This window comes from Sinocyclocheilus grahami, unplaced genomic scaffold (assembly GCF_001515645.1).
Source record: "Sinocyclocheilus grahami isolate Dianchi unplaced genomic scaffold, SAMN03320097.WGS_v1.1 scaffold1831.1, whole genome shotgun sequence".
NCBI lineage: Eukaryota > Metazoa > Chordata > Actinopteri > Cypriniformes > Cyprinidae > Sinocyclocheilus > Sinocyclocheilus grahami.
Window position 1 is genome coordinate 83878 of NW_015507010.1, and position 26626 is coordinate 110503.

The 26626-nt window shown below is 40.1% G+C and overlaps 1 protein-coding gene and 1 pseudogene across 4 annotated transcripts in view; one reads left to right on the forward strand and one right to left on the reverse strand.

The window, feature by feature from the left end:
- LOC107572907 (max-interacting protein 1) overlaps positions 1-26626 on the forward strand; it is a 40200-nt gene that overhangs the window by 9100 nt on the left and 4474 nt on the right. For 2 of the 4 annotated variants that reach the window (XM_016259333.1, XM_016259337.1), the window contains exons 4-6: positions 6693-6807; positions 8062-8251; positions 8640-11101. In XM_016259333.1, the coding sequence (XP_016114819.1) occupies positions 6693-6807; positions 8062-8251; positions 8640-8803 (469 nt within the window). In that variant the 3' untranslated portion in view covers positions 8804-11101. Of the gene's footprint in view, positions 1-6692; positions 6808-8061; positions 8252-8639; positions 11102-26626 lie in introns of those variants that run through there. The other 2 variants (XM_016259336.1, XM_016259335.1) reach the window with 2 other exon arrangements.
- On the reverse strand, positions 20224-25329 carry LOC107572905 (interferon-induced very large GTPase 1-like; annotated as a pseudogene).

Below are 26626 nucleotides of genomic sequence, written 5' to 3' on the forward strand. Positions count from 1 at the left end.
AATTATGAACAAAACCGCATCATGTATTTATGCATTGCTTAATACAAAGAGCCGAATCGCCCATCACACAGATTGCATTTAAAAACATTAGAGATGCAGTGAAAAGGAATAAACCTCCACAAATTTGCAACGTGTTTTCTAAAAGTTTAAACTGTTTTAACTTTGCATGGCTACATCTCTTGTCTGAGACGCGAGTGCAGCAGTCACATTTGTCCGTCTAAAAATGCGTTAATTATGCATCTGTGTGAATGGCTTGGTTTCGGTTTTCACCTAATCAAGATCTTCTCCGCATTGAGCTTCTATATTTCTCTAATATTTTGAATGCATAACACAGCAGCTGCGCATCTCGTGAGCTAGACTAACAAAACATTAAAATGCAACAACGTCACTTACATGATCATCACTGCATCTCGCGTGCCACTCCTAACATTCAAATGCAAATGTTTATTTTAAATTTGACTAATATTCATTTTTTTTATTCACAATCTCCTCATCACAGGCAGGCACAGCACTCAATTCAGCATGTGTTTGTGTGTGCTGTCTGTGTCACTCAAGGCACATGCCTATATCGTGCACTATATCGTTATCGAAGAAGGTGTACCATCGATAAATATCGATGCCGTTTTATCACCCAGGCATAATATCCTGACTCCATATGAATTTTGAGTTCTGGAAGATAAGACACCTTTTGTACCTAACATGCCTTCCTGCTCACCAAAGCCTTACTGCAGTCCCAGTTGGTAAGCGGTGACCATTTTGCGTCAGTTTCTGTTTGATGAAGATGTAAGACAGCTCACAGTGTTTTTGCATGTGAGAAAGGAAGAGGAAGGAGATGAAAGCCGTGACCACATTCCGGCCTCTCGCAAACCACCACACATATGCAGATAACACACGTGTGTTCAAGCAAGCATGCCGCCGTTTCATCTTATGATGCCTTTGAACATATGTGGTGAGCCTCAACTTCCTGAACTTGGGTTTGGTTGCACAGTTCGGATGTCAGAATGGAAGATGTCAAATTTAAATGAAATCACTGATTTAATTTCCAATTATGGGCATGTGGTTGTTAATTATTGGGTATATATGAAAGCGAGGGTGTTTGGTTGTGTGTTAAGCACGTTGTCGTGGATGTGTGGGCTGTGGTGTGTTTGACAGTCAGAATGCAAAGGCTCAGGAATAAAGCTGCCACGCTGGCTTACTGAAAATAGACCAAAGGCCCTAAGAAAATATATTTTCAGAACATAGAGGAGCTTGTGCTCATTGGCTACAATACACTTCTGCCCACAATCATTAGGAATAAAGTGCGTTTAGAAGATACAACATCATCCATTGCCAAAGTGTGCTCCTCAAGAACTCGCTGCCGATGACCTTAAATGTTGTCCTCCCTGTTTTCTACGGCAGTACAGAGGAAGCTGGTGTCCCCTGGGAATTCCTGAAACCCCTGGAAGGGAAGCCAGAACTGGCTGTTCTCTCTGACCTGATGCCTTGTAAGCTTTTCTTGGCCAGCAAAGGCAGCTTAGGAAGCGTGATCTTTGGTCAAGTAAGCAATGCAGACTCGCACACGTGCCAGGGCATGTTCACAATGCATGCATAGATGCACACTCATGCTATGGAAGGTTGACAAAGCTTTGGGTGTTTTGGATGAGTCCGGAAGGACACACACCCCTGTAGCAGTCTTTGGGTTATATCTGAAGAGTATAACAGAGGACATTTGATATTCAGAGGCCACTATTGCTGTGCCTTGCCCCATATTTACTGTGCTCTGTAAAAGAACACAGTGTTTCATTGCACAAAGAGACCCAATCTCACTTCAAATGCAACACGCATGGTTACTAGTGTGTAAGGTTACAGAAACAACACACAAACAGACCCACATCATTGATGGCATCATTAACCTTGCTATACATCCACACCCAATATTTTTAGACTCCTCCTTACTAGTACAACCAAATTCTTGAAATACAGGCAGAAATCTATGAAGCAAGTAATGTTCCTGAATGATATAGTCAGTTCAATGTCACCAGCAACACCCTTAAAACCTGATAATTAAATTTGTGTTTTTTTTGTTTGTTTCTACATTGTGTCAAAGTATGACAGTTTGCAGGCCTGTCAAGGTTGTAACCAAGATTGGCGCAAGCACCAAATGTAATTGCTTAATGATTGGCCATTGAAAAAAAACATCAACCACTGGTCTAAATATTGGGGTGACCTGTACTCCTCAATGTTTGTGGTGGTTACGGCCCTGAAGCCTATCACAGAGTGTCATATATTGAGTTATGCTTGACCAAGGGAATCATCATGGCAGGCGGGACAAAGCTATACTATCCAGCCATCCAATCAAAGCCAGCCACATTGATCCGCACCTATGGTCCTTTGCTTTGTGTGTCATGGCCTTCCACCACCACTGTGTGTGTATTTTTTGTGTTTAGATTAGGCGTCCTTCCAGGGAAGGAAAGTGGATTGAGTGGATTTTCTGAGAGAGAGAGTGTGATCCAAACATCTGGTGACGTTTCTGTTTTCTGATTTAGTCCAGTTTGTTTTTGGGATCACCTCACGTTTATTAGATTATCTAAAGTGTCCACAACCTTTTGGCCAATTGAAACCCACGTAATAGAGAGCCATACAATAGAGAATCTGTGTTTTCTATGCACACAGCCATCTGCAGGAGCTTTAGGGATGGGGGCAGCAATCACATGACCACAGACACATAAACTGTGGGCATGTGAGTGGGGTCTGCTGGTCTGGGCAGTGCGGAGCAGATTACAGCTCAGCACGTGTGAACTAATCCATGAGTTACTGATGGGCCAGAGCGATCCTTGCTCCACCACAGCTGGTACTGTCTGAGATTGTATGTGCTCCTTTATTTCCCTGTGGATTGTAGCCATTGCTCTACCAGTAGTGCATGTTTATCCAGGGGTACAGCAAAGGTATATCCTCGGCCCGATATAGGTCTCAATCTGTCTCCCCCTACTATGGATGGGTCTCAACTTTTGACTAGTTGCACAACAACTGACTAGACAATTGGAAAAGAGACTAAATTTTTTCATTTGTTTGTCTGTAATTTTATATATTTTTGAGCATCCCACTATGAAAACTGCATTCAAGATATGGATCAAGTTAAAAGTAGTCCAAGTAGCCCATTCCATTACTTTATGCTCTGTTGATGTTGAATGAGACTAGTCAGTCGACTAGCTATATGCAGGCAACCCATGCACTGGTCAATTTTGAAAATGTGTGTTTTTGCACATCCACCCCCCTTCGTGTGTCGTAGAGTAAGCTGTCATTGGTTCACCATGCATGGCTCAAAGGCTTTGTGTTTGCAAGCATGTTTATGTAGAGTGCCATAATAGTTTCTGTCTGTACTCGCTTTCCACTGGTATCTTTCTCTTCCTCCTACCTCTTTATTAATCTCCCTTTCATCCCCTCTATCCTGACTACCCCCACCTTCTAACTTTACATCTGCAACCATCTCTCCCTCCCTCCTTCTCTGCCCACATTTGAAGGTTGCTTTTATTCCCACCGTGAGTGTATGTTGCTTTTAGGTTGGTACATCTCTCTAATGTAATGCTCACGTTGCTTTTCGTCCAGTTTTGGACTAGCACCAATAATGGCCTCCCATCTGTGTGTGTTTATGTGGTGGGGGTGGATACTGCTCTCGTTTAGTCTGAGAGCTGTTCGAGAGCTCGGGATTGTTACTGATATGATGGAGACACGTCTGCGCACTCACCCATTGTGACATCAGAAAGCACGTTGCCAAACCTTAAAATAAAGCAAGGCTTAAACAAGCTGGTAACCCAGATGAAGCTGTCAGTCCTGCGGTATTGATCAGATACCGAACTAGAGCTTGAGAACCCAGAGCCTGTTCTCGCTCTGTAATCTGTGCAGTGGTGTGCAATAACCCAGCCATGTGACACGACGCTTCAAAGGCATCATGAGAGGAAATGGAGAAAAACATACTACGGGGAATCCGTCGAAAAAAAAAACCCTGACTTTTCTAGTGTGCGTGCATTGCTGTATGGTGACTCCATGCCATCAAATGGCTCTGGGATTCATCTATATTAAATGCACGTGATGCTATAAATAGGTCCTTGGTTGAGAGAGGATGCAGTTTGTGTTCTCATGTAAAGAATTAAATGATAAGATTCAAGAACTATTTAAATCATACTTTTATGTGCATTTCTATCAGTGCAGGACTGTTCAGATTTTTGTCTGCTGCAAAGACCGAGGTGCTGCATGGGAAAATGTGAGATTTCCTGCTGTTGAAGCAAGCTATGATTATACGTGTATAAATGAATAGTTGGCAAATAGCCAGTCCAATGCATAATCTGCATACTTTTTCCATGCTCTTGTGTGGGGAAAATGTTGAATTTTTTGTTCTTAATGCAGATTATAATTTGAGAGTGTGTTTGACTGGTGTTGACCCCCTCTTGACCTTGACGTTAGTTATTACCATGTCAGACCCATAGCATTATGCCAACTCCATTCATTATTTACCTACCAATAAACCAAATAGAATCTGGGGCAAGCATGTGTTTTCTACCCCTATCTATCTATCTATCTATCTATCTATCTATTACAATGCAAGTGCACATGAATGCACATTATATATTTCAATTGTTTGTTTCATAATTAAATGTAATCTAACCAATTCACGATCATGACAGCCCTGACTATCATTTAAAGGAAATGTGAAGATGTTTTTTCATAATAAAATTCTTGCTTGGGGTGTAAGAGAAAGCATGTCTGAACATGCTCAAACGTAAGAGGCACATTTGATTTGAGTTATTATTAAACCGAGTTGTAGAGTTCTCTTAATGACTAATGCAGAGGAGTATAAAACTTGGCATCTTCTGCCAGTGCCAGATTTTGACCAGAAGAATAGACTCGGCTTGCAGCTTTGAAGCACAGATTCTGCACACCCACAATTATCAAGGGTCATTCTTCTACTCCGTTCCAAAACCAAATGAACTGCCTACAGAGGCAGCATTTTAAGGCATTATAGTTAACTTGTTTTAGTCACATTCTCCTTTGTGGAGAAGGCAATCCCAGAATGCAATGCAACAAAAAAGTCAATAAAAATGATCATTTTACACAATATTTCTGTGTACAGTATTGCGCTGTCATCGGACTCCATTGGAATCAAGTCGAGTTTCTCTTGGCGGAGGGCTGTTTTTATTTGTCTGTTCATGTAAAGTGTTTCAAATCAGCCACTTATGAGGTTCAAAGAGTGTTAACTTTTAAAAATAAATGTTCCAAAAGGAATTTAAAAGTCTAAAAAATATTTTTTCCACTGTAAAGAACCTTTTGTGCAGTGGAACGGTTCTTCATTGATGCCAATAAAGAACCCTTCTTTTTAAGAGTGTAGCATGCCTCCTTAGAAGGCAGCTGCCTATGTAGGAATCACACTGCTACTTTTGATTTTGCAGCAAAGCTAATGTGATAAAGTTCATCTGTGTTTCATAACTTTACTGTGCATGCATTGTCGTTGACAACGCAAGTTATTCATAGTAACTGAAACTGTTTTAAGTCTAGCTTTTGTCTCTGTGTGTTTTTGCATTGGTTTCTGTTTTGTTTTCTCACGTTATGCAACTGATCTTTTTAGGTACCAAAGAAACTAAAGTGTTAATGCGTAATGTCATAATTTTCTAGTCTTTTAAAGATGTTGTTTTTCACTTCGGCTGCGAGACGACAAGACTTAGTGATTGTTGTTTGGCACGGTCTCCGTCTGCTGACAGAAACAAAGTCATTTATTACGCCACACACAGACGAAAGCAAACACACGCACATATACGGCCTTCCAGGCATGCACTGCTTGAGTGTGTGACATGACACTGTCATGTCTGGAGATAGATATGTAGATAGCGTGAGAAGTATTTGAAAGATATTTGGGTTACATCTGGTTGCCATGGTGAAGGGGTTGTTGGGCAAAATGTGTGTAGATGAACTAGAGGTAATTTGTATGAGCTACAAGTAAATCTAAAATACCAGTCTGCCCCCTATAGCCATTAATGCACCAGGTTGATCAATCAATGTCCACACACACCGAGGCAGACAGTGGCGCGTCTGCGACAGGTGTGTGTGAGACGGGTGTCCTGATAACAGTGCCCTCTCGGTGGTGCTCGGCGATAAGGCTTGTGATAAATCTACCACCATTGTCACAGGTCAGACAGACTGTGTGTGTGTGTGTGTGTGTGTGTGTGAGAGAGAGAGAAAGAGAGAGCAGCCATCTTCGTTGCCTATAAGGTGAAATGCAAACAGAATGTTGAAAAGTCTCAATAACACAATTACAGACACGCGTGCTATATGCAAACTCGTAAAATGTAGAACGAGTCTGCTCAGGTTTTAAAGACAGTGTTGGATGTCAGTGTTATTTTATTGTCACTGATATGCTATTATAGTTCTTGTAAATATTTTGAATGAGATATGCACACAGGGCACTTTTGCATCAGAAAGTGAACAATCACAACCTCAAGCACTTTGAGTAACTAGAATACAATCTTGAAGTAGTCCGTGTCATGTGTGTGTGCGTGCTTTGTGTTTAAGCTAGAGAATGAGGTGTTGTCTCATAAGCTGTTGGTCAAATCACTCGGGTAAAGGTTCAGTAACAGCGAGTTCGTTCCATTTTTTTTTCTTTTAGGGCGTGTGTGTGTGTGTGTGTGTGGATGAGGCTGACGTTTCTGTTTGTCATGTTTCAGACGAGCCCATCTTCGTTTGTGTCTGGAGCAGTTGAAGTCTCTCATCCCGCTGGGACCAGACTGCAGCCGTCACACCACTCTGGGACTGCTCAACAAGGCCAAAGCACACATAAAGGTAAACACACTTGAGAGGAGCTCCTAAATTAAGACAGTGATGTTAGAGCTATGGCCTAGTGGTTTGCACACATGCTCTGACACATTGAGCCATGGTGCTTATGTGGGAAATATGAGTTTGAATTTGACACGCCACATTTACTCATCCTGTTGCCCCTGTCTCTGCTTGTGATGTCTTGGCCACTCTAAACAATAAGAATAAAAAAACCTAAGCTATCACTACATTTTACAGTTTTTTGTTTTAAGACATTATTTTGCCCATGTATGAAAATCACAAGCCAGTTTTACTCTATTTAAATTTGACATTTTAAGATTATTGAATTGGTGGACAGCTGATACAACACCAGTATTTAATCGTATCTCAATTGCTATCATTTATCATTAAAGTTTAACACCAAGAAATTAACAGGTTTTTGAAAAAAGATTGTTCATTCACATGAGATGAAGTCTGCATCAATAGTCAAATAAAAGCTGTTTTATTTATTGTATGTAAAAGACTACACCTATATAAAATATTCACATTATTTACATCCACACATTTAGACAGGCACAACACCTTACAAAAACCCCCAACAGCTTCCTTTAAGCAGAGCCACGTCCCTTAATGTGACAAATCAGTTTCTATCCCTCAAGAGCTTTTTTTGTAAAACGCATGTCAAGCACTACACACAGATACTTTCTATTGTTGAAAATATGTATCTGATAATAACCATGTATTTTCAGTTTGGCTTTCATTCTAAAGTCCTACTGGTTTTCCCGTAATAACAGGTTAAGCTGTCCCGACCAGTTACGTGTGTGTGCGTGTGTGTGTACGCATTAGTGGTTGTAGCTCGGATCATGCTGCATTGTTCTAGCGTAATATATTATAAGGTCACAAGGGCCACTTGTGGAGGGATTATTGATCTGAACTGGGTTCAGAACTGTAGTAAACAAATCAATCAGTCACATGAGCTTGACAAAATGCACATCTCTTTAAATCACCCGTCCTGCTATATCATACAGCAGGATGTTAATGTTGTTTAAAATTTTGGTTAGTGCTCTTGCAAGTCAATGCAGGTTTGAATCTGGCTTGCAACATTTCCCAATCCTGAAGTGATGAAAAGAGACAAAATAAATTAAAGGTCTTGTAACGCTGAACATGCCTTTACTTATGCATTAGCTGTAATAACCTTTGATTACAAGTGAATTCTTTTGTGTGTGCCGTTAGTGATTTTCTGTAATTATCCATGAGTCACCATTCTTTGTCTTTCCACAGAAACTGGAGGAAGCGGAGCGCAAGTCTCAGTATCAGTTGGAGAGTTTGGAGCGAGAGCAGCGTCACCTCCAGAGGCGACTGGACCTGCTGCGGGGCGGCGGGGGTGTGCTGGAGGGCGAGAGGATACACACTGACAGCGTAGGCTCCACCGTCTGCTCCGAGAGATCCGACCGCTCCGACTCAGACCAAGGTTGGAGCTTCATGTTAATCTGTCTACATATTGTTCTATCATTCTGTTTGTCTGTCATTATTGTTCTATGGTTATCTATCCATCCATCCATCCATCCATCCATCAATCTACATCCATCCATCCATCTATGTCCATCCATCCATCCATCCATCCATCTATATCTATCCATCCATCCATCTATCTATTATATTATATATCTATATGTCTGTCTGTCTGTCGATCTATTTCTGTCTATCAATCTATCTGTCGGTCTATCATCTATTGTTCTGTCTGTCTGTCTTTAACGCCAAGCTAGATATCAGTCACCTTTTCATGTGACATACCTGATGTAATACATGATGCAATGATAATGTTGTCTGACTTTGTTTCACTCTCTCTTTGGACACAGAAGAGATGGAGGTGGACGTGGAGGGCACAGAGTTCTCTCATGGAGAGCTGGACAGCATTAGCACAGCCAGCACCAGCGATCTGGATGACCACAGCAGTCTACAGAGCACTGCCAGCGATGAGGGCTACTCCTCCTGCAGCATCAAACTGGCCTTCAGCTCATAAAACGAGCTCCCCCTTTACACACACACACACACACACACACTATCCCAGCCCTCGAAATTAGTCCTGCCTTCTAGCCACCTTTCCCTCCTCGACCAATCAGAGACTCTTATTTAAGTCAGGTGACCAGAACACCGCCCGCCCTATAGAATGCCTGATGTTTTAAATTAGTGAATGTATCTGAGAGAATATGAATGAGATGGAAACAATCTGTGATTGTGATTTAATTGGGTTATTAGAAGGTTTTATTCCTGAATAAGAGACTTTTCTGATAATTGTCATTATCTAAATCCCCTTTTTCCGAAAGGAAAGCTAAGATGTATAAAAATAGATGTTAATTTAATTCAAACCCCTGATTGTTAATTCTCTACATGAATGGGTCGTGAACTGGTCACTAGTGAACCATTCAACTAAACCCACCCAAATTGGATCACCTGACATGCGTAACTCCATATCAACACAAAAAGCCCCGAACCTGTTGATTTCCTTCACACCCGGTCTAATGGTTCTAAAGTCGCTGCTGAACGGCGACAAGGACTGTCATTGGTGCTATGTGACAAAAACCAATAAAGCAGAAAGATCTACTGCATTCATCAGAGAGAACTGAAGAACTACGATCCCATGGCTGTGGGAATTTTTGGTGCATTTAAAACTGTGGAGCTACTTTCCACGCAGCAGCTAAAACCCAGCGATCTTGCACTCGACCGCATAGAGCCCTCCGTAGAACTGGCACCATGTCAGAGAAATATCCACCCCCGTGTTTAACTATAGATGTCTCTCCTGGCAGAAATGAGCAATAAACTCTTGTAGTCAGATCAACACATTAGCACTCCTACTCCTGAGACGCAACACTTGTGTCCGTCCAAAAGAGCAATGCCAACTTGCTCATTTTTGTACATAAATACGATAGTTTCATAAATTAAAGTTAAAATAAAAACTGAGTTGAAAAAAGGTAGTTACCCATGGGTAGAAATTGCCTCTATTGCTGTATGTCTTGTGTTTTGTGCATTTGAAATTATATTTTTGCAAAGATTGACTATCTTCCTCTTGAGAGTCTTTTGCGGTGGCATGGACAGTATTATTTGTTCATTATGCTGGATGAAACCGAAGTAGTTTCAATTCTGTGGCTGCCCAGGAATTTGACGACTTTCTTTAAAACGAAACAAAACTAAGAAATCCAACACACTGAAGTACTTAAAATCGGACACACAAGAACGAGTGACCGCAGGCAGTGGTCTGTTAATAGCATGCTAACTCTGAGTGACGCTCTTTATTTATTCGGCTTTATGTTCAGAATTGTATTTCTTTTAAAGCTGAAAGGCATTCCACTACTAGTATCGTGCGCTGTGGACGTGGAGTCGAACTCTTCCTTCCCGCTGTACTATGTTAAACTCTTATTTTTTTCTTTTTATTATTATTTTGTGTGAGATGAAGCATTCAGACTTCATTAACTTTCCTTAATTCGTTTTTATTTTCTCCCCTTGATCCGAAAGCGGAGGAAAGGGTTAACTTATTTCATTCGCCATATCCCTCCCTTTTAGATTATTCTCTTCTAAACCGTAAACTCACTCCGTCTGTGAATTTATTACTTTTATTTTATATTTCCTCCCTAAATGCAGAGCTGCGTTGTAGTGCGTTTTAAAGCCAAGTCTAATTTGTAAACGCTCCGCCAGCAGTACGGACATCTGCTAGGTGTCCCGATCCAGCATCAACCAAATGCTTCTGGCTGCTGAACGGCCCATATGTGTGGAGTAGTTGTACTCACCCCAGTTAAGAGAGTTTTAGTTGGGTGTAAATTCATTGCGTTTAGAACAAACTCTTTTGGTCGTGCGGACGAGCGCCACGGAGGCGTTTTCACGCGCGTTGAACTGAACGCAACGGTGCTTTATCAACACCTGGCCAAATCACAGATGTGAACCTCTGTTGTCTCCTCACGAGAGGACACGTTGCTTTTGTCTTTTATTGTCCCTCCTTTTCATTCTTATTGTTTTATGAATCTGCACTATTTAAAGCCAGGGCCCATACTGAGATGCCAGTGCTTTTGGTTTTGTTTTATTTTATTTTATTTTTTGAAGAGAATGGCCCGTGTCCTGTTGAGGCCACTGTACCGACCCAGGCCCGAATTCAAGGACACTTCCCAGAGAAGTGGTGCTGATCTTGGTCTGTTAAAGGCTAAGCTTTTCCGCACCGAAGGAACAGAGGTCCTGATGAACCTGTGGCCATTCTTTGTAAACATGCACTCTGATTCTAGCTGTGAGTTAAAATGCAATACTTACAATAAACACCAAGATTGTCAAAAAAAGATCCAGAAATTCCTCTTGTTTCTCTTCATTCTCTTTTTTTATTGATGTAAATAATTGGAGGTTTTTGCGTAAATGGAAAACAACACAGTAAGTCTCCAGTAGCCTATTGTTTGAGTTATTGTGTAGCGCTTCATTTAATATGCTGCTAATATTTCCCCACACTAAAAAATCTACTATTTTGAAAAAGGTATAAGAGCCATTTTGTGCAGTTTGAAGTAACATGATATCAGAATAAAATGAACCCCTTTTCATTTTATTCTAGGGGTCTGACTTGTTATTGGTTATTGTGCGCACACATAGAAACTGATGCTGCATTTTTGTTTTTCTTATAATCAAATTGAATAAATTTGGGGTAGCAACTGTAAAGTAATGCCAGTTACTTTGTTTTCCCATTTATTGACTGACTCTTTCCCATTTACTCTCCTGTCCCCATATTGGGAGAAATCGGGAGTACAGAGGCGTTGTGTGCGCTGGGTGAACATGATGATACTGTAGTTCTAGACTAAATGTGAATGTGCATTAATTCATCCCACTCACAAAAAACTGATTTAGTATTCATCAAAATGAATTAAAACAGTGAAATGCAAACTCAGAATATGACGCAAACCTGCAATAATTAAATATGTTAAATAACACAAATGTATCTAATCCCATTTTATTAACCAATGTCTTTGCTGCTGACCTTTGATGATCCAGTTCAACCATACTAATAAGCAAAAATGACTTTAGAGAAACTAACAATTGTGCTTTGTTTTCTTATTGCTGAAGAGTGTTTCTTCTCCTGCGTTCTACTGTACAGACGTGAATTTACTTTTGCTTCAGCCTGAGGTTTATTCATTACACTTTTTGGTGTGAAAGGGCTTTTATATTTGCTATAAATAGAACTTCTTATATTAAAAACATTCAAGCCAAGCTCATATTTAAAAAGTAACGTAAAGTATTATAACGCATTACTTTCCATAAAAAGTAACTAAGTAACGTAATTAGTTACTTTTTTAGGGAGTAATGCAATATTGTAATGCATTACTTTTAAAAGTAACTTTCCCCAACACTGTATATATATAAGTAGCAAATGAGAATAGCTAAAATGATTGAATATGCCTATATTTTGAGACAATTATTTGTCAAAGATTATGTAAAAGTATGGTATTTGGGGTAAAAAGCGCCCCTGCTGTTGGGCCGAAATGCACAATAATTAACATGATAATAAATAGCTGGCTAGTTTTTCCATTTGTTGACATTGATAGAATCAGATGGTAAATATCATATATTAAGTTGTCCATTTTATGAAACAAAAATATGATATTAATAATATAATTTAATAAAATGTGATTTATTGTTACTACTGTAAATCTATATTAAAGCACGGGATCCCTTTCAATGCTTTCAGAATCTTTACTTTTTAAAATAAGTTTGTTTCTGTATTTTATATTAACATATTTTAATGACAGTAGCCCATATATATTGAACGACAATGAATTCTTTTATCAAAATAAACAGAAAGTACAGACTTTGCAAAAGCGATTGTTTTGAACAAGTATTACCTTACCTAGAGTATTTGTATAAACATTATTAGATATGGCTTTTTGTTTTTAGCAAAGGCTACATCATGTGGTTAAACTCAACTGAAGCGCAAAACCAAACCCAGAAACGTTCCACTCTTTTGGTCACTTGACAGCCAATGACAACCAGGGTCTTGTCTAGAGTGGAGGTTCTAAAACTGCTATACTTTTTTTTTTGTATCTCAGTTCTGGGTTTTCTTCACCTCAAATGCAATTAGTTCATGCCATCAGGTTTTCAAAGCACGAATGAACTGACATTTTAAACACTGTTTATTTCAATCTAAAGCATTTCTCAGAAATCATTTAGATTCTATGTCTCTCCTGAACCGCCTTCATCTGTTATTGACTGTAGAAGAGAGAAGCTGCACACGGTCTGACAAGAGCTGCTGCCATTGAGCTGCTTCAACAGAACGACTTCAGCAAACTGAGCGAGAAACGATGAGCCCGACATTAAACATTACTGTATGTTAATGTTGTTCAAATAACAGACATTTAAAAAAACAGAAAATACGCATGTTATTATATATTACAGAATAGTAGCAATTGCAGCTTTTCAGATGATCTGAAGCACTAACCTGTGACTGCGATTAGAAACAGCAGTGAATGTGTGAGATGATGGGAAGATGATGTTTCTATGTATTAAATGACTCACCTGTGGCTCATTCATGTCTCTGCTGGTCTCTTCTTCACATGCTTTAGTGGAGTTTGCACAGCTCTTTAGCAAAGCTGAAACAGCAGTGAATTAAACCACTGAGATTCATTAAATAATGTCACGAATCAAACAGCAGCTAATACTGTTTGACCAAAGAAATAAGTCATAATCCAAAGAAACCCATTTCAGCTTCTCTGCCAGTTTCAACAAACAACAATTCGATCAATACATTATTATGCTGAATTACTAAATTAATCTGAAAAACACACCTATTACTGCAATGATCACAAAAACACTCAGGACAGATGTGATGATGGTAACAATTAGCCACGGTTTCTGGTGTTGGGGAACTAAATCGGTCTGATTCTTGTTGACAAAATCTGTAAAAATTCACATTTTTATTCTATTTAATTTTAAAATAGATATTAGCCATTTTTATGCTGGCAGAATGACAGGACAATTTGAAAAACATTAAAATCATTTATACATTTTCATATGTAATGTATTGAATACCAATATAAGTAATTTTATATAAATCATATAAGTTATATAATAACTTTAAAAATATAAAAGTATGAAAATTACTCACCAGTGATGTAGATTTTGGTGCCGTTGCTGAATTTAAGTGGTTCACTAGTTTTCACACAATAATAAACTCCTAATTCATCAGTGGTGATATTTCTGATGAACAGACGACTGTTAGTTTTCACTGAGTATTTGTGTGTGAAGATGATGTTTTCATATTCAGCTCCTTCATATGTGCTACTGTAAGTGCGTAAGATGAACACTGGAGGATCCGGTGACTTCTGTTTGTACCAGTAAATCTCCTCTATATCACGATCACAGCTTATATTCACATCAGCTCCTAAACTTACTGCTGTGTTTGTTAGACTCTCTGTGGCTTGAGACCACATGAACAGATCTATGAGAGAAACAAAACACATTTTAAGACATTAAATCAAAAGAAAACCCATTTTATAAATCAAATGTGATGTGATAAACTCACAGATGAAAAGCTTCATCGTCTGATCCAGATGAATATCTTCTATAATGTGATCATTCAAACATCTCGTACTGTGAGCGGAAACACTATGAAACCTCAAGCACACAGAGAAGAGAGGAAGTCAGAGCTGAACTCATGCTCACAGCACTGTTATTTAGTCATTTTACACAGTTTTACATTCCTGAAATAATTTATGAAATTTGGTTTGTTTTCTGACAACTTTCAATTTGAGTATTTAACCTGATTTAAAGGAGATAGGCCTATTGCAGTTGTGCAGCTGTTACTCATTGACTCTCTCGAATTTTCATGTCTGTTTGCTGTAAACATCACACTTTCATGTGAATTATATGCTTAGGATGAAACCCAGAGCTGACATTCATGAAGTTTTTGTCTCCTTTTGACTCATTTTCTGAAACAAACTTGTCACGTTAATATGTTTACATTTTTTTCCACAGAACATAAACGCAGTGGTTTTAAAGACTGAACATAAAGTGCTTACTAACCAGTCACATTACAGCCTTGACGTCATTGAAATTCAGTCAGAGTTGTGCGACACTCAATAGCCATTTACGGATACCATAAAAATGAATGAGAAATGCTGTAAACTGTATCCCACCTGTTGCAAAAAGTCAGTGACTTTTCAACGCCATTTTTTTCGGTGTAAACTCCAAAAAATCCTAAATTACTGCTTAGTGTAAAACATGTTGGAGAGTAGCTGATAGGCTGTCGATTTATTAAATGTGACCCTGGACCACAAAACCAGTCAATTTCAAATAAGTTAAATAAATAAGCTTTCCATTGATGTATGGTTTGTTAGGAATAGGATAGGACAATATTTGGCCGAGATACAACTATTTGAAAATCTGGAATCTGAGGGTACCAAAAAAATCAAAATACTGAGAAAATCGCCTTTAAAGTTTTACAAATGAAGTTCTTAGCAATGCATATTACTAATCAGAAATTAAGTTTTGATATATTTACGGTAGGAAATTTACCAAATATCTTCATGGAACATGATCTTTACTTAATATCCTAATGATTTTTGGCATAAAAGAAAAATCGATAATTTTGACCCATACAATGTTGTTTTTGGCTATTGCTAAAAATATACCCAAGCGACTTAAGACTGGTTTTGTGGTCCAGGGTCACAAATGATAAGCTGTTTCCTCTAAAAAGCTGTTTATTCAGCGTAGTGAAGCCTCTCCTCCATTGACATCCATAAAAAAAAAAAACGGCCTCTGGTCTCCTTTCTCACATACTGCCAAAGCGGAAGCGTTAGCATCAGCCGTTACGCTTTTTTAGCTAAAGGTTGCAGGCTTGCCTTCTAGTGGCTCTGGTTCGGCCATGCAACTCTACTTGTGCTTTAATTGGTTCATTCAGTTCAATGTTCCAAGCCAATTGGATTCATGTACTCATTACAGTTTACCTATAAAACCAGAACGTATTCAATGAATGCCATATCTGCGTGCTATGCGTGTCCTCATATTAGCCCACCACCTCCCCAGCACCATCTGCCTATGGGGATCTTCCTCTCTCTAGCAGCAGCAGCAGCATGTTTCCTTTTAATTTTATGATCTGAGCATTTAGCAGAATCAAGTCTTGCTCCGCAGCAGCAGAAGTAGCAGTGTAGCAGATCTAGTCCGCCAAGACCAAACCTATGCACATTCTATTTACTTTAATAAAGATTTTACAATCTATCCCAAGAGTTGTAATGACTGAAATATACTTTATATACTTAATTTTTTTGTAAAAACACACAAGTGAGGTAAGTAAGGTATATGCGGTAAGTATAAGCAAGATGACTTAGCTGATGAGTAATAATCTTTTGTCTTTGCAGATACTGAGGGAATAGCAGATGTAGAGGATTGAAGAGGATGGAAGAAGGATTAACGCCAGGTTGTTAGTTCAGGAAGGTAGCCAGGTAAGTTGAAACATATGAGGTAACAACAAGATTGATGGTGCAGGTGTGCTGGATTAGAATTTCGGTGATCGTGATCAGGTAGGCAGAGCTGAGGAATCTGGCATTGGGTGGATGAATGACGTGACAGTAACCCTCCCCTCTCCACGGGCGGCTCCCAATCACTGTACAGTGCGACAACGGGAACGACAGTCTCTTGGAGCTGGATGATTAGGGTGGTTTGCATGAAATTTGGTTAGCAGAGATGGGTCTAGGGTGTTTTGTCCTGGATGGTACTGAGGAGTGGGAGATCACAGTGTGTCGGCCTGGCTCTTTTGTCTTCGTACTGCTCGTTGTAGGTAAGTATGAGCTGAGTCCCAGACCCTCTCCCTCTCCTGGAACTAGTGGTTCACAGCTGGAACATCCGATGGCTCACCTGACCAGCAAAACAGGGGTGGCTGAAAGCTGAGTATGCATTGACACAATGTTAATCAAGTGGTGGTCTGACGGAGGGAGTTTTGAGCATACTTGGCCCAGGGAAGAAAACGGCTCCAGCTGTGCTGGTGATCATGGCAGTAGGACCCCAGGTATCTCCCAATTTCTTGGATCTTTCGCTCAGTCTGGCCATTGGTCTGAGGAATGTACCCGGAAGACTCAGGAAGATACCTTATAACCAGAAGAATGACTGCCACACTCAGTAGATGAACTGTGGTCCCCAATCCTCTGGATGTCAAAAATGACAGAATACATGCTGTAAGAGCATTTTGGCAGTTTCGAAGGCAGAAGGCAAATCTCTTAGTGGAATCAGTTCGCACCACAACAAAGAGGATGGTATGTGATACAGAAGGGGGTAAGTCTGTGACGAAATCCAATCCAATATGGGACCACGGTCTGCGAGGCAGTGGTAGTGGCACTAACTGTCCTTCTGGAAGGTGGCATGGAGTCTTGAAGATGGCACAGACTGAGCATCCTCTTACGTACTGGGAGACGTCCTGGGTCATATTAGGCCACCAGTATCAACTACGGAAGAGGGAGGGCTTTCTTCTGTCCTGGCCTGTAGGTGACAATGAAGTCAAAGCACGTGAAGAAGAGAGCCCAGCGGGTGTGCCTTGGGTTCAATCGTTTGGCTTCTCAGAGATATTCAAGGTTGCACATGGATGAAGGACTGGAGGCTTACCCTGCCACTGTGATAGAACAACTTCTATCGTTGAGAGGTTGTACACACTCTGCAGGTCCAGTTTGGTGAGGATGTAAGCTCCACGTAATTGCTCAAGGGCTGCAGGAACCAGAAAAAGAGGGTAGCGGTATCTGACTGTCTGGGCATTGAGAGCACGGTATTCGATGCACTGCCTCAAGCCTCCATCATTTTTGCTCACAAAGAAGAAGCTAGAGGTGGTGATGGACGAATGAATGAATGAAGTTCTGTTTCAGAGCCTCCTCTTTGTATTCCTCCATGGCCTTCTGTACCATAATGGACAATGGAGATATCTTCCCTTTAGGTAGGGTAGTGAGGTGGTACTTCTTTGGCCAACTGCTTACTGAACACATCCTGGAATGCCCAATATTCATCAGGAATCTATTGTTTGCTGTTTGTCTCAGGCCTCTCGATGGTGATGGAATTGATTGAGATATTGGTACCAGAGACTGACGCCTGGGAGACTGACAGGATAGTTACTTCTAGACAGCCAATGAGCAGTTGTTGACATAGTATCACTCCATTTCTGAATCTCTCCAGTATTCCAACTCACCAATGGGGAGTGTTGTGACATCCAAGGGCATCCTAGGATGAAGTCAGCAGTGAAACCCTCCAGCACCATGACTGAGATTGGTTCTTGATGGAGACAGCCAACGCAGCGTGTGACTGTGGAGGTACAGTGCCTGATGCGACCATGGCACAGAAGCTTTTCCACAACTGAGTGGATATTTAGAACTTGTGAGCAGGGTCTCTTTTTGAGCTGGAGTCTTTGAAGGAGGTCAAGTGAGATTAAGTTGCCTGCAGATTCAGAATCAATGAGGACTTGTGCTCATTGAGAGGTGGTTATAACAACAGCCGTTCTATTCAATGGTGCAATCATGGGTGGTAGTTGGATTGTACTCACCGGTGGTTGTGGAGACTGAATGGGACAGTTAGGTAACAGGTGTCCTTCAGCCCCACAGTAAATGCAAAGGCGGCTGAGTATTCTCCGTCAAATGAAAGGTATCATCTTGCATTGACTTAGGTGCTTGAGGGGGGGCGACAGATGGTGAGGAGGGTGAAGGAAGCTGTGTGGTCTCATTCCAACCGCTTATGACTGCCAGGGTATGGAATTGCAGGGCATAGTAACTGACTGACGATTTACCTTGACGTAAATTGTAGAGCTGATCGTGCATGGACAAGGCAGTGGCAATCTGACCAAAAACCTCTTTAAAGTGGTGTGTAAATGTCGTAAGTGAGCTGGTAACTGGACCATCGGCATCCCAGATCGATCTTGCCCACTGTAATGCTCGACCTGACAGTAAGGAGATGATGTATGTGATCTTGGCTCGCTCAAGAACCCGCTGCATTCCTCCGCCTCACCTGAGTATGTCACTGGTCGGGCCATGGGACTAGCGGAGGCAGTCAATGAAGAAGAAGGTGCTGGTGGTTGGAGTGATTGATGGAGTTTTTAAACAAGGGTTTGGCAAGAGATCTGAATTACAGTCCTAGCTTGCTGCAACACTATGCTGCTGCGTAAAAATATTTGGCAAGCCAACAAGCAGTCATGTGTGACAATAACACATGTTCTTAAAATATCATGTGGTTTACATTGTTTAACTATTTGTTTTCAGAAAAAAGCATGTGGTTAAACTTAAATGAAGCGTTAAACCAAAAGCAGAAACCTTTTCCACTGGTTGGGTCACTTGACAGCCAATGACAAACAGGGTCACTGACCTTTGTCTAGAGTGGAGGTTTGAACTGAGTGCAGTGTTTCTCCAAAACCTTTACACATCAATGTATAATTTCTCACAGTGCTCTAAACCTCACATGGAAACAGCAGCATTGCAGTTTGTCTGCTTTATCTCTAGATCTACAAATTTAGTGTCAAAGACTTTTTTAATGCAAATAAATATTTAAATAAATGTATATTAGTATTTGTATTTGAAGATGCTGTTTTCATAGTCCTTTTTATTTGTGCTATCATAAGTGCGTAAGATAAACACTGGAGGATCCGGTGATTTCAGTTTGTACCAGTAAATCTCCTCTATATTAAGATCACAGCTTATATTCACATCAGCTCCTAAAGTTACAGCTATGTTTGTTAGACTCTCTGTGGCTTTAGACCACATGAACAGATCTATAAGAGAAAGAAAAACACATTAAGATCAAGATTTTTTAAAGATAATTTACCATGAAAATCAAAAGAAACCCTATTTATTGACTCAATCAATGTGATGACATCACAGAACTTTGGATTAATCTTCATTGTTTTTAATGTTTTATCACCATTGTATCTTTGTTTTATAGAAACTTTGGTACAACTGCTCTGCTGCCCTCTGCAGGCCATTCATGATAGTTAGACAGACTCCTTGGATTTTAAGGCCTATTTATTTTTATATAGGCCAAACACTTAAATTTATGCTGACCATTTATTCATTTTTACATAACATAATATTAAATACAGTCATACACATATATTTCATTAATTCATAAAATAATGTTTTTGATCTTTTATTAAAAAAATAACATTTAGAATTTAATAGCTAACAGAACTGTTGATTAATGATTAATCTTAATGTGTTATGAAACTATTTCAGCACATCAGTTTTGAAGAATGTTAATAAATTAGGTTTGGATAGCTGTGAAGTAAAGGGGTAGAGAGCAAACATTTCTAAATACGTAATTTATATATAACATTAATTTATGGAAGTCATAGATAGAGAAAAAAATCCTGAAGATTCACAACTCAAAAACTCCTCAATTTCACAAACTCATTTCAAACTGTGATGTATGAATCAAAGACCTCCATGTGAGTCATTTTCATTTGCATTAGATGTATTCATCCAAACTCTCGATAGCTTGCTCTTTTGAGTATCGGCTCCATTCATATGAAATCACATCCCACATGTGGAATGTTTTCTCAAAGCGGTTTTCCAGATCTTCCTAAAATCTGCACACAAACCACTTCCAGTACGGCAGCTCAGAGAAGTCAGGAGTGATGTTCCACTCTGCATAAACAGTTCCTGCTTTTCTGTATTCTCTGCAAAGAAACCATTGACCTGTATAGAACATTTTACTAGTTCTCACTAAATTTGTGCAAAAATCTGCACTGAGACACTCTGTTTCATCATAACAGCTACCAGTGAGTCCATCCACTCGATGGAAAGGAACACTGTGATCACCAGTATGGTTTTCTACAGTGTTGGTGCAGGTGGCTGCACAGAACGGACACTGAACCCAGCAGCACTGACAGAGATGATCAATCAGAATCTCCTTCTGCTGCAGGAGTTTAATGTTCTCCTCCATTTTGGGCCGAACGCTGACTTCAAACTTATCAGTGATGTACTGATTGACTTCATCTCTGACAAAACTTTTTAAGTGGTCTCTGGGATTATTAAAGTAATTCATGTATTTGTCAAAATTCTCCTGTTCTGCCAGAGTCTTTAGGATGTGTTTCTCTAGTTTAGATCTATTTCCATTTAGTGAATCACAGTTTATTTGAATTTCATTAGTCATATCTCTGGCAGTATCTTTGTAGACGCTCTGTTGAATGGGCTCTTTCAGTTTCTGACAGATGATCTCCCCAAAAATGGCAGCTGATGTTGCACCTTGACAGTATTTCTGGAAAATACTATAGTACTCTTTGCTCTTCTGTTTAAAGTATAAAACAGGATCGTTGGCTTCCCTGAACCGTCTGTGTTGGTCAGTAATTACCTTGTTTTCTCTCTTACAGATGGACATGACCAAATCCATGTAAAATTCCTTTGTGAACACAAAGCTCCTGGAACCTTGCTCATAATCTACTACTCTTGCTTTGATATAATCTGCGAGTTCCTGAATGTAGGTTTTGTTGTAGCCCGTCTTTGAAATGTTATATGACATGATCATTTTGTCTGCGTGTTGAGCAATGTCATTGACTAAGGCTCTAATCTGGGTCTCAACCTCAAACTTCAGTTTAGCCGATCTGACGGTATGTCCTGTAACTCCTCTGAGTTTCTGTACATAATCTGAATAACGTGGCACAGAAAAAATATCCCTGCTTATCCAGTCATTTAGACTGACACTTTCATAGTTACTGAGGAGTTGTTTCATGTATTTTATTACATTAATGTCTTTGATCGGAGGAGTTTCTGCAGTAATCTTCTTAACACAATCTTTCCAAAAGGTGTCAAACTCTTTTTTCAAGATTGTTTCATTGTTTGCTTTGTCTTTGAGTTTTATTGCAAGTTCTTTGCTCTTTTCCAAGAGATCATTTTCATGGCGTGTCCTCTGAGCATCAATCCTTTTCTTCATATCTCGCTGCTGAAGAATCTCATTTAATTTCCTTGTTGTTTCTCTCACAATATTTTCCTGAAGGTCTTTGATTCTGATATAAAATGATGCTTTCCACTGTATCAGTATATCTTTATCTTTGTCTTTCTCAAAGAATTCTGACAGTGAATTTTCTACCTCTCTGCTTTTCACTTCCAGTTTTCCTTGAAGATCACTTTCTGAAACCTCATTAATTGTTTCGTTTTCTATGTTGATGTAGAGTTTGTTCTCTATGTCCAGCATGGCTCTGCGGAGACTCCAGGACCACTTGCTGTATTCGGTCTCCAGTTTTCGGTATGTTGCGATTTCAAGAGCATTTCTGAAGCTGAACACAAATCGTTCATTCAGTAGAGCCTCCCAGAGATCATTTATACGACCTTTTAGGTGTGTCAGCTGTAAGCCATCTGATTTTGAGGCGTGACTAAAAAACGTAATCTTTAGATCTTGGATGTTTTCACAGTATGATGGGTTTGGTGGTGCCATTGGTGGACTGCCCTCCCACAGCTGTGCAAAATATTTCACATCCTTCTGTATGTCAAAAGTAATGACATCATTGAAACATTCTGCATCAAAGACTTCATCTTTAGCAGCGAGTTTTGTCATTTCATCCAGCGTCGCCTGCAACCGTCTCCTTCCCTCCATGTTTTTCTCTCCGGCTGTTACTTCGGAAACGTTCTGATGAACAAACATGCAGCTGGGATTCAGTCTGACCTTCTTCATCCTCATAAAGGCCTGAACAACGATCTGAAGAATGTCCTGCAGCTCTGATGGGTTTTCTCCAAAGATGTTGATCAATGTCAAATTACCAAGACCGACAACAAAAGTGGCAATTTCATTGTCCTGATGTCTTGTTGACCTTCCAGAGAGTTCTAGAGCACGAAGCCCCTCGGTATCAACAACCAGAATGTAGTCAAACTTCAGCTGTTCTTTTATCTTCATCTCGTCTGAGACTCTGACCAACTGCATGAAAGCTCCTCTGGTGCACCTGCCAGCACTGACAGCAAACTGCAATCCGAACATGGCGTTCAGCATAGTGGATTTCCCAGAGCTCTGAATCCCTAAAACTGACAGCACAAAGACTCTCTGGTCTCCCAGTTTCTTGATGAGTTCATGTAGAACAGCAGTGACCCAGACCACAGGAACATGAGCAGCATCTCCATCCATCAGCTCCAGTGGAAATCCAGAGATCATCATCTCTGCTGCAAGACTCGCAAGAGAAGAAAAATCACATGGCTGGCCTTCCTTGTTCTTATTTACAGATTGACACGATTCATAGATCTGACCGATCTCCCTTAGGATGTGCTCCAAGCCAAAGGTTGCAGCTTGAAGTTCTTTTGAAATCTTATCAAGTTCCATTTGTTCATTGGTCAAATTTGTTGCAATCTGTTGCTCAAATCTGTCATTATTCTCTTTCAGTTTTAAGACATTTGACCATTTTTCATCATACTTGTAATGCAGAGCAGAAAGGTCAACTGAGGTGTATTCATCCAGGAGGATTGCGAGCCATTTAAGAAAAAATATCTTCTCATTTGGAGATTGTGAATTTATTTCTGTAATAAAGAATTTCATGAACTCTCCAAGGTCAGATTTATACTGCTGTTCACGGAATTTCTTCATGTCTTGTTTCTGTTTTATTTCCATGTCCATTTGATTTCCCTGAGATCGATGTAGTTCTTTGTTCTTTTCACACCACTGATGCCACAGTTTCCCCTGACAGGGCAGAAATGATTATTTGATTTCTGTCAGATCTTTTTTCTTCAGTAAATCCATCATCTGCTGTGCTGCTTTTTCCCCTCTTCTGCAGTCGTTGTCATGATCCTCATCTTCTCTGATATTTGAGTGCTTGGACACATCTTCAAGTCTAAAAACAGAGGTTGATTCTGAAGATGAGAATGAGAGGCATTTATTTATAGCTTGTATGAGTTCTTCAGATACATCTGACTGATTTCTGTTTTTCAGTCCAATTTTGTATTTCCCGCTCCTCATTTCAGTTACTCTAGATTTATCCTCAGTAAAAAGACAAATAAGTGGCTTTCTGTCCTTGTACAGGTTTTGCATCTGTGATGCACATCTGTCATTTTTGTCAAGTCGTCTTCAGTGAGGATCTGCAGCTGTTTCTCGTTGTCTCCTGCATCACCGTGAAGGTTACAGAACGCAATACATTGAGCAAATTTATCTGTGTCTTTCTCAGAGGGGCAGTACCAGGTGATCTCCACCACTCCATCCATCAGTACTCTGGTACTGCTGCTGCCTGGGCAGTTCCTGTGGAAGAACGTGTTGTGTCTCTCATTGATCAGACTGTTCATCAGCTGAGATTTGGATGAGGACAATAGGTCAAACCTGAAGAAAGAGACCATCAATCTTTCTGCCTTCCAGACTGGCTGGATTTGACCGATTATTTCATTTTTGATGTCTTTCATCTTCCAGCTCTTGTTGATTTGTCTGAATGTCCAAAGAGGAAACTCAATCTCTTGTGTAAATGGATCAGGAACAAGCAGAGGCAGAGCATACTGACATTGAGACAGTTTAGTCACCAGCAGCTGCTTCAGGAAACTATCAGCACAGTGAAACACGGCCATCTGAACGTCCATTGGGTGAATAGCATCACTCCTGTTTGTTTCTTCAGGAATCAAATATATTTCTCTGAAAATATCAGCATCCCCCTCATCTTCAAATAAGTAATTGCTTTGTCGTCCATCATGCTGTGTGTCTGTAGGTTTAATGTATCTTGCCCTGTAGTTCATCATCAGTAGTTTTTGTAGGAAAGTCTGTATCAGGTCCTTCTCAGCACAAGACTCATGTGACTGTAATGAATGTGTCGTTAGTTGAAGAACATCTGCTGCTCTTAGTTTAGGGGGGTGCCTTTTATCAAGATAAAGTCTGTGAAATAGATGCTCTATTTCTTTCCTCCTTTCATTTCTGTTTTGATCTAATGAATACTTCTCTATGATTCCCTGTGAAATAAACAGCACAATTAAAAGCAGTTAGCTTAAAACATAATTTGCAATTTATTGAAATAAAGATTTTTTTTTTGTTTTTAAAAAATAAAGACAATTAAGGGGGGAAAAAAAAGAAAGAAACCTTTTTGTTCCCTTTCGAAATGGAACTCCACGCTGTGTCCTCTAGAGGCCTTCAGTCTGAAGCATGAATGAAAAAACGACAATGAACTTGACATTGGCAGGCGACAGCCTATGACATAAACAATAAAGCGACTGCAGGTATAAAAGAGCCTCTGCGGAATACGTCATCCTCTTCTTTGTCTTCAAGCCTTGTGTATGGAAGCACATGCATTTGACTCACGAGAGAGAAGGATGCGCTCACTGTTTGCATTCGGGGAACTACTAGAGCAGATATCTGTACTCAAGTTTTTGTCAGCATTTGCCTCTCGAGGGAGTTGAACAATCTTAATGCTATACATTTGTGGCGGTTTCTGTTCTTGCCTGATTCTTGAGGGAACTTTGTGTTTGAACAGAGTGTGTTTGGCTCTCGAAGGAGATATAGCCACGCTGCGAGATGTGATCGCGTTAAGAATGCCTTGTATGCTTGATTCTCTTTGAGAATTGAGTGCCTCTCACCCGCGTTTCGGGTCTCGCGGCTGCCGAGGCAGTTAATCAGAGCAATCATGGGGATTGTAGGCGGGGCATGGAAGGAATCTGACGAGGAGTGCTTTCTCTTTCAGAATTCCTTTTTGTTTCTATTTATTTTACAGAATAGGAACTGTGTATAATGTGAGATATTGATTGTAGTTTAATGCAGAAAACCTCTGATATCTACATTATTGGTGAAGGAGGCTCCTGCCTTGGTGTAATAGCAAGGTTTTTGAGTTGGTAGGCTCTTGTTTGAGCCTCCTCATCCTCTCAGCCCAGGTACGTGTATTTAGGTTGAGCATGGTTTCTGCTCCTCTCGTCTAGAGAGTTATGCTGAGCACTCTGCTCCCTAGTATTTTTGTTTTGCAGTTATTTCAGGCTGTGAGGCTCTCTGTGAGCCTCCTTGATCAGCTGTTCTTGAGGCTGGTAGCTCCCCTCCCTTTCAGGGTAGCTATGCTGAGATCACAGTTCCCTCTACAGAGCTCTGTGGCTGTTTTAGGTTGTTAGGCTCTTGTGGGCCTCCTTGATTTCAGGAAACTATCAGCACAGTGAAACACGGCCATCTGAACGTCCATTGGGTGAATAGCATCACTCCTGTTTGTTTCTTCAGGAATCAAATATATTTCTCTGAAAATATCAGCATCCCCCTCATCTTCAAATAAGTAATTGCTTTGTCGTCCATCATGCTGTGTGTCTGTAGGTTTAATGTATCTTGCCCTGTAGTTCATCATCAGTAGTTTTTGTAGGAAAGTCTGTATCAGGTCCTTCTCAGCACAAGACTCATGTGACTGTAATGAATGTGTCGTTAGTTGAAGAACATCTGCTGCTCTTAGTTTAGGGGGGTGCCTTTTATCAAGATAAAGTCTGTGAAATAGATGCTCTATTTCTTTCCTCCTTTCATTTCTGTTTTGATCTAATGAATACTTCTCTATGATTCCCTGTGAAATAAACAGCACAATTAAAAGCAGTTAGCTTAAAACATAATTTGCAATTTATTGAAATAAAGATTTTTTTTTTGTTTTTAAAAAATAAAGACAATTAAGGGGGGAAAAAAAAGAAAGAAACCTTTTTGTTCCCTTTCGAAATGGAACTCCACGCTGTGTCCTCTAGAGGCCTTCAGTCTGAAGCATGAATGAAAAAACGACAATGAACTTGACATTGGCAGGCGACAGCCTATGACATAAACAATAAAGCGACTGCAGGTATAAAAGAGCCTCTGCGGAATACGTCATCCTCTTCTTTGTCTTCAAGCCTTGTGTATGGAAGCACATGCATTTGACTCACGAGAGAGAAGGATGCGCTCACTGTTTGCATTCGGGGAACTACTAGAGCAG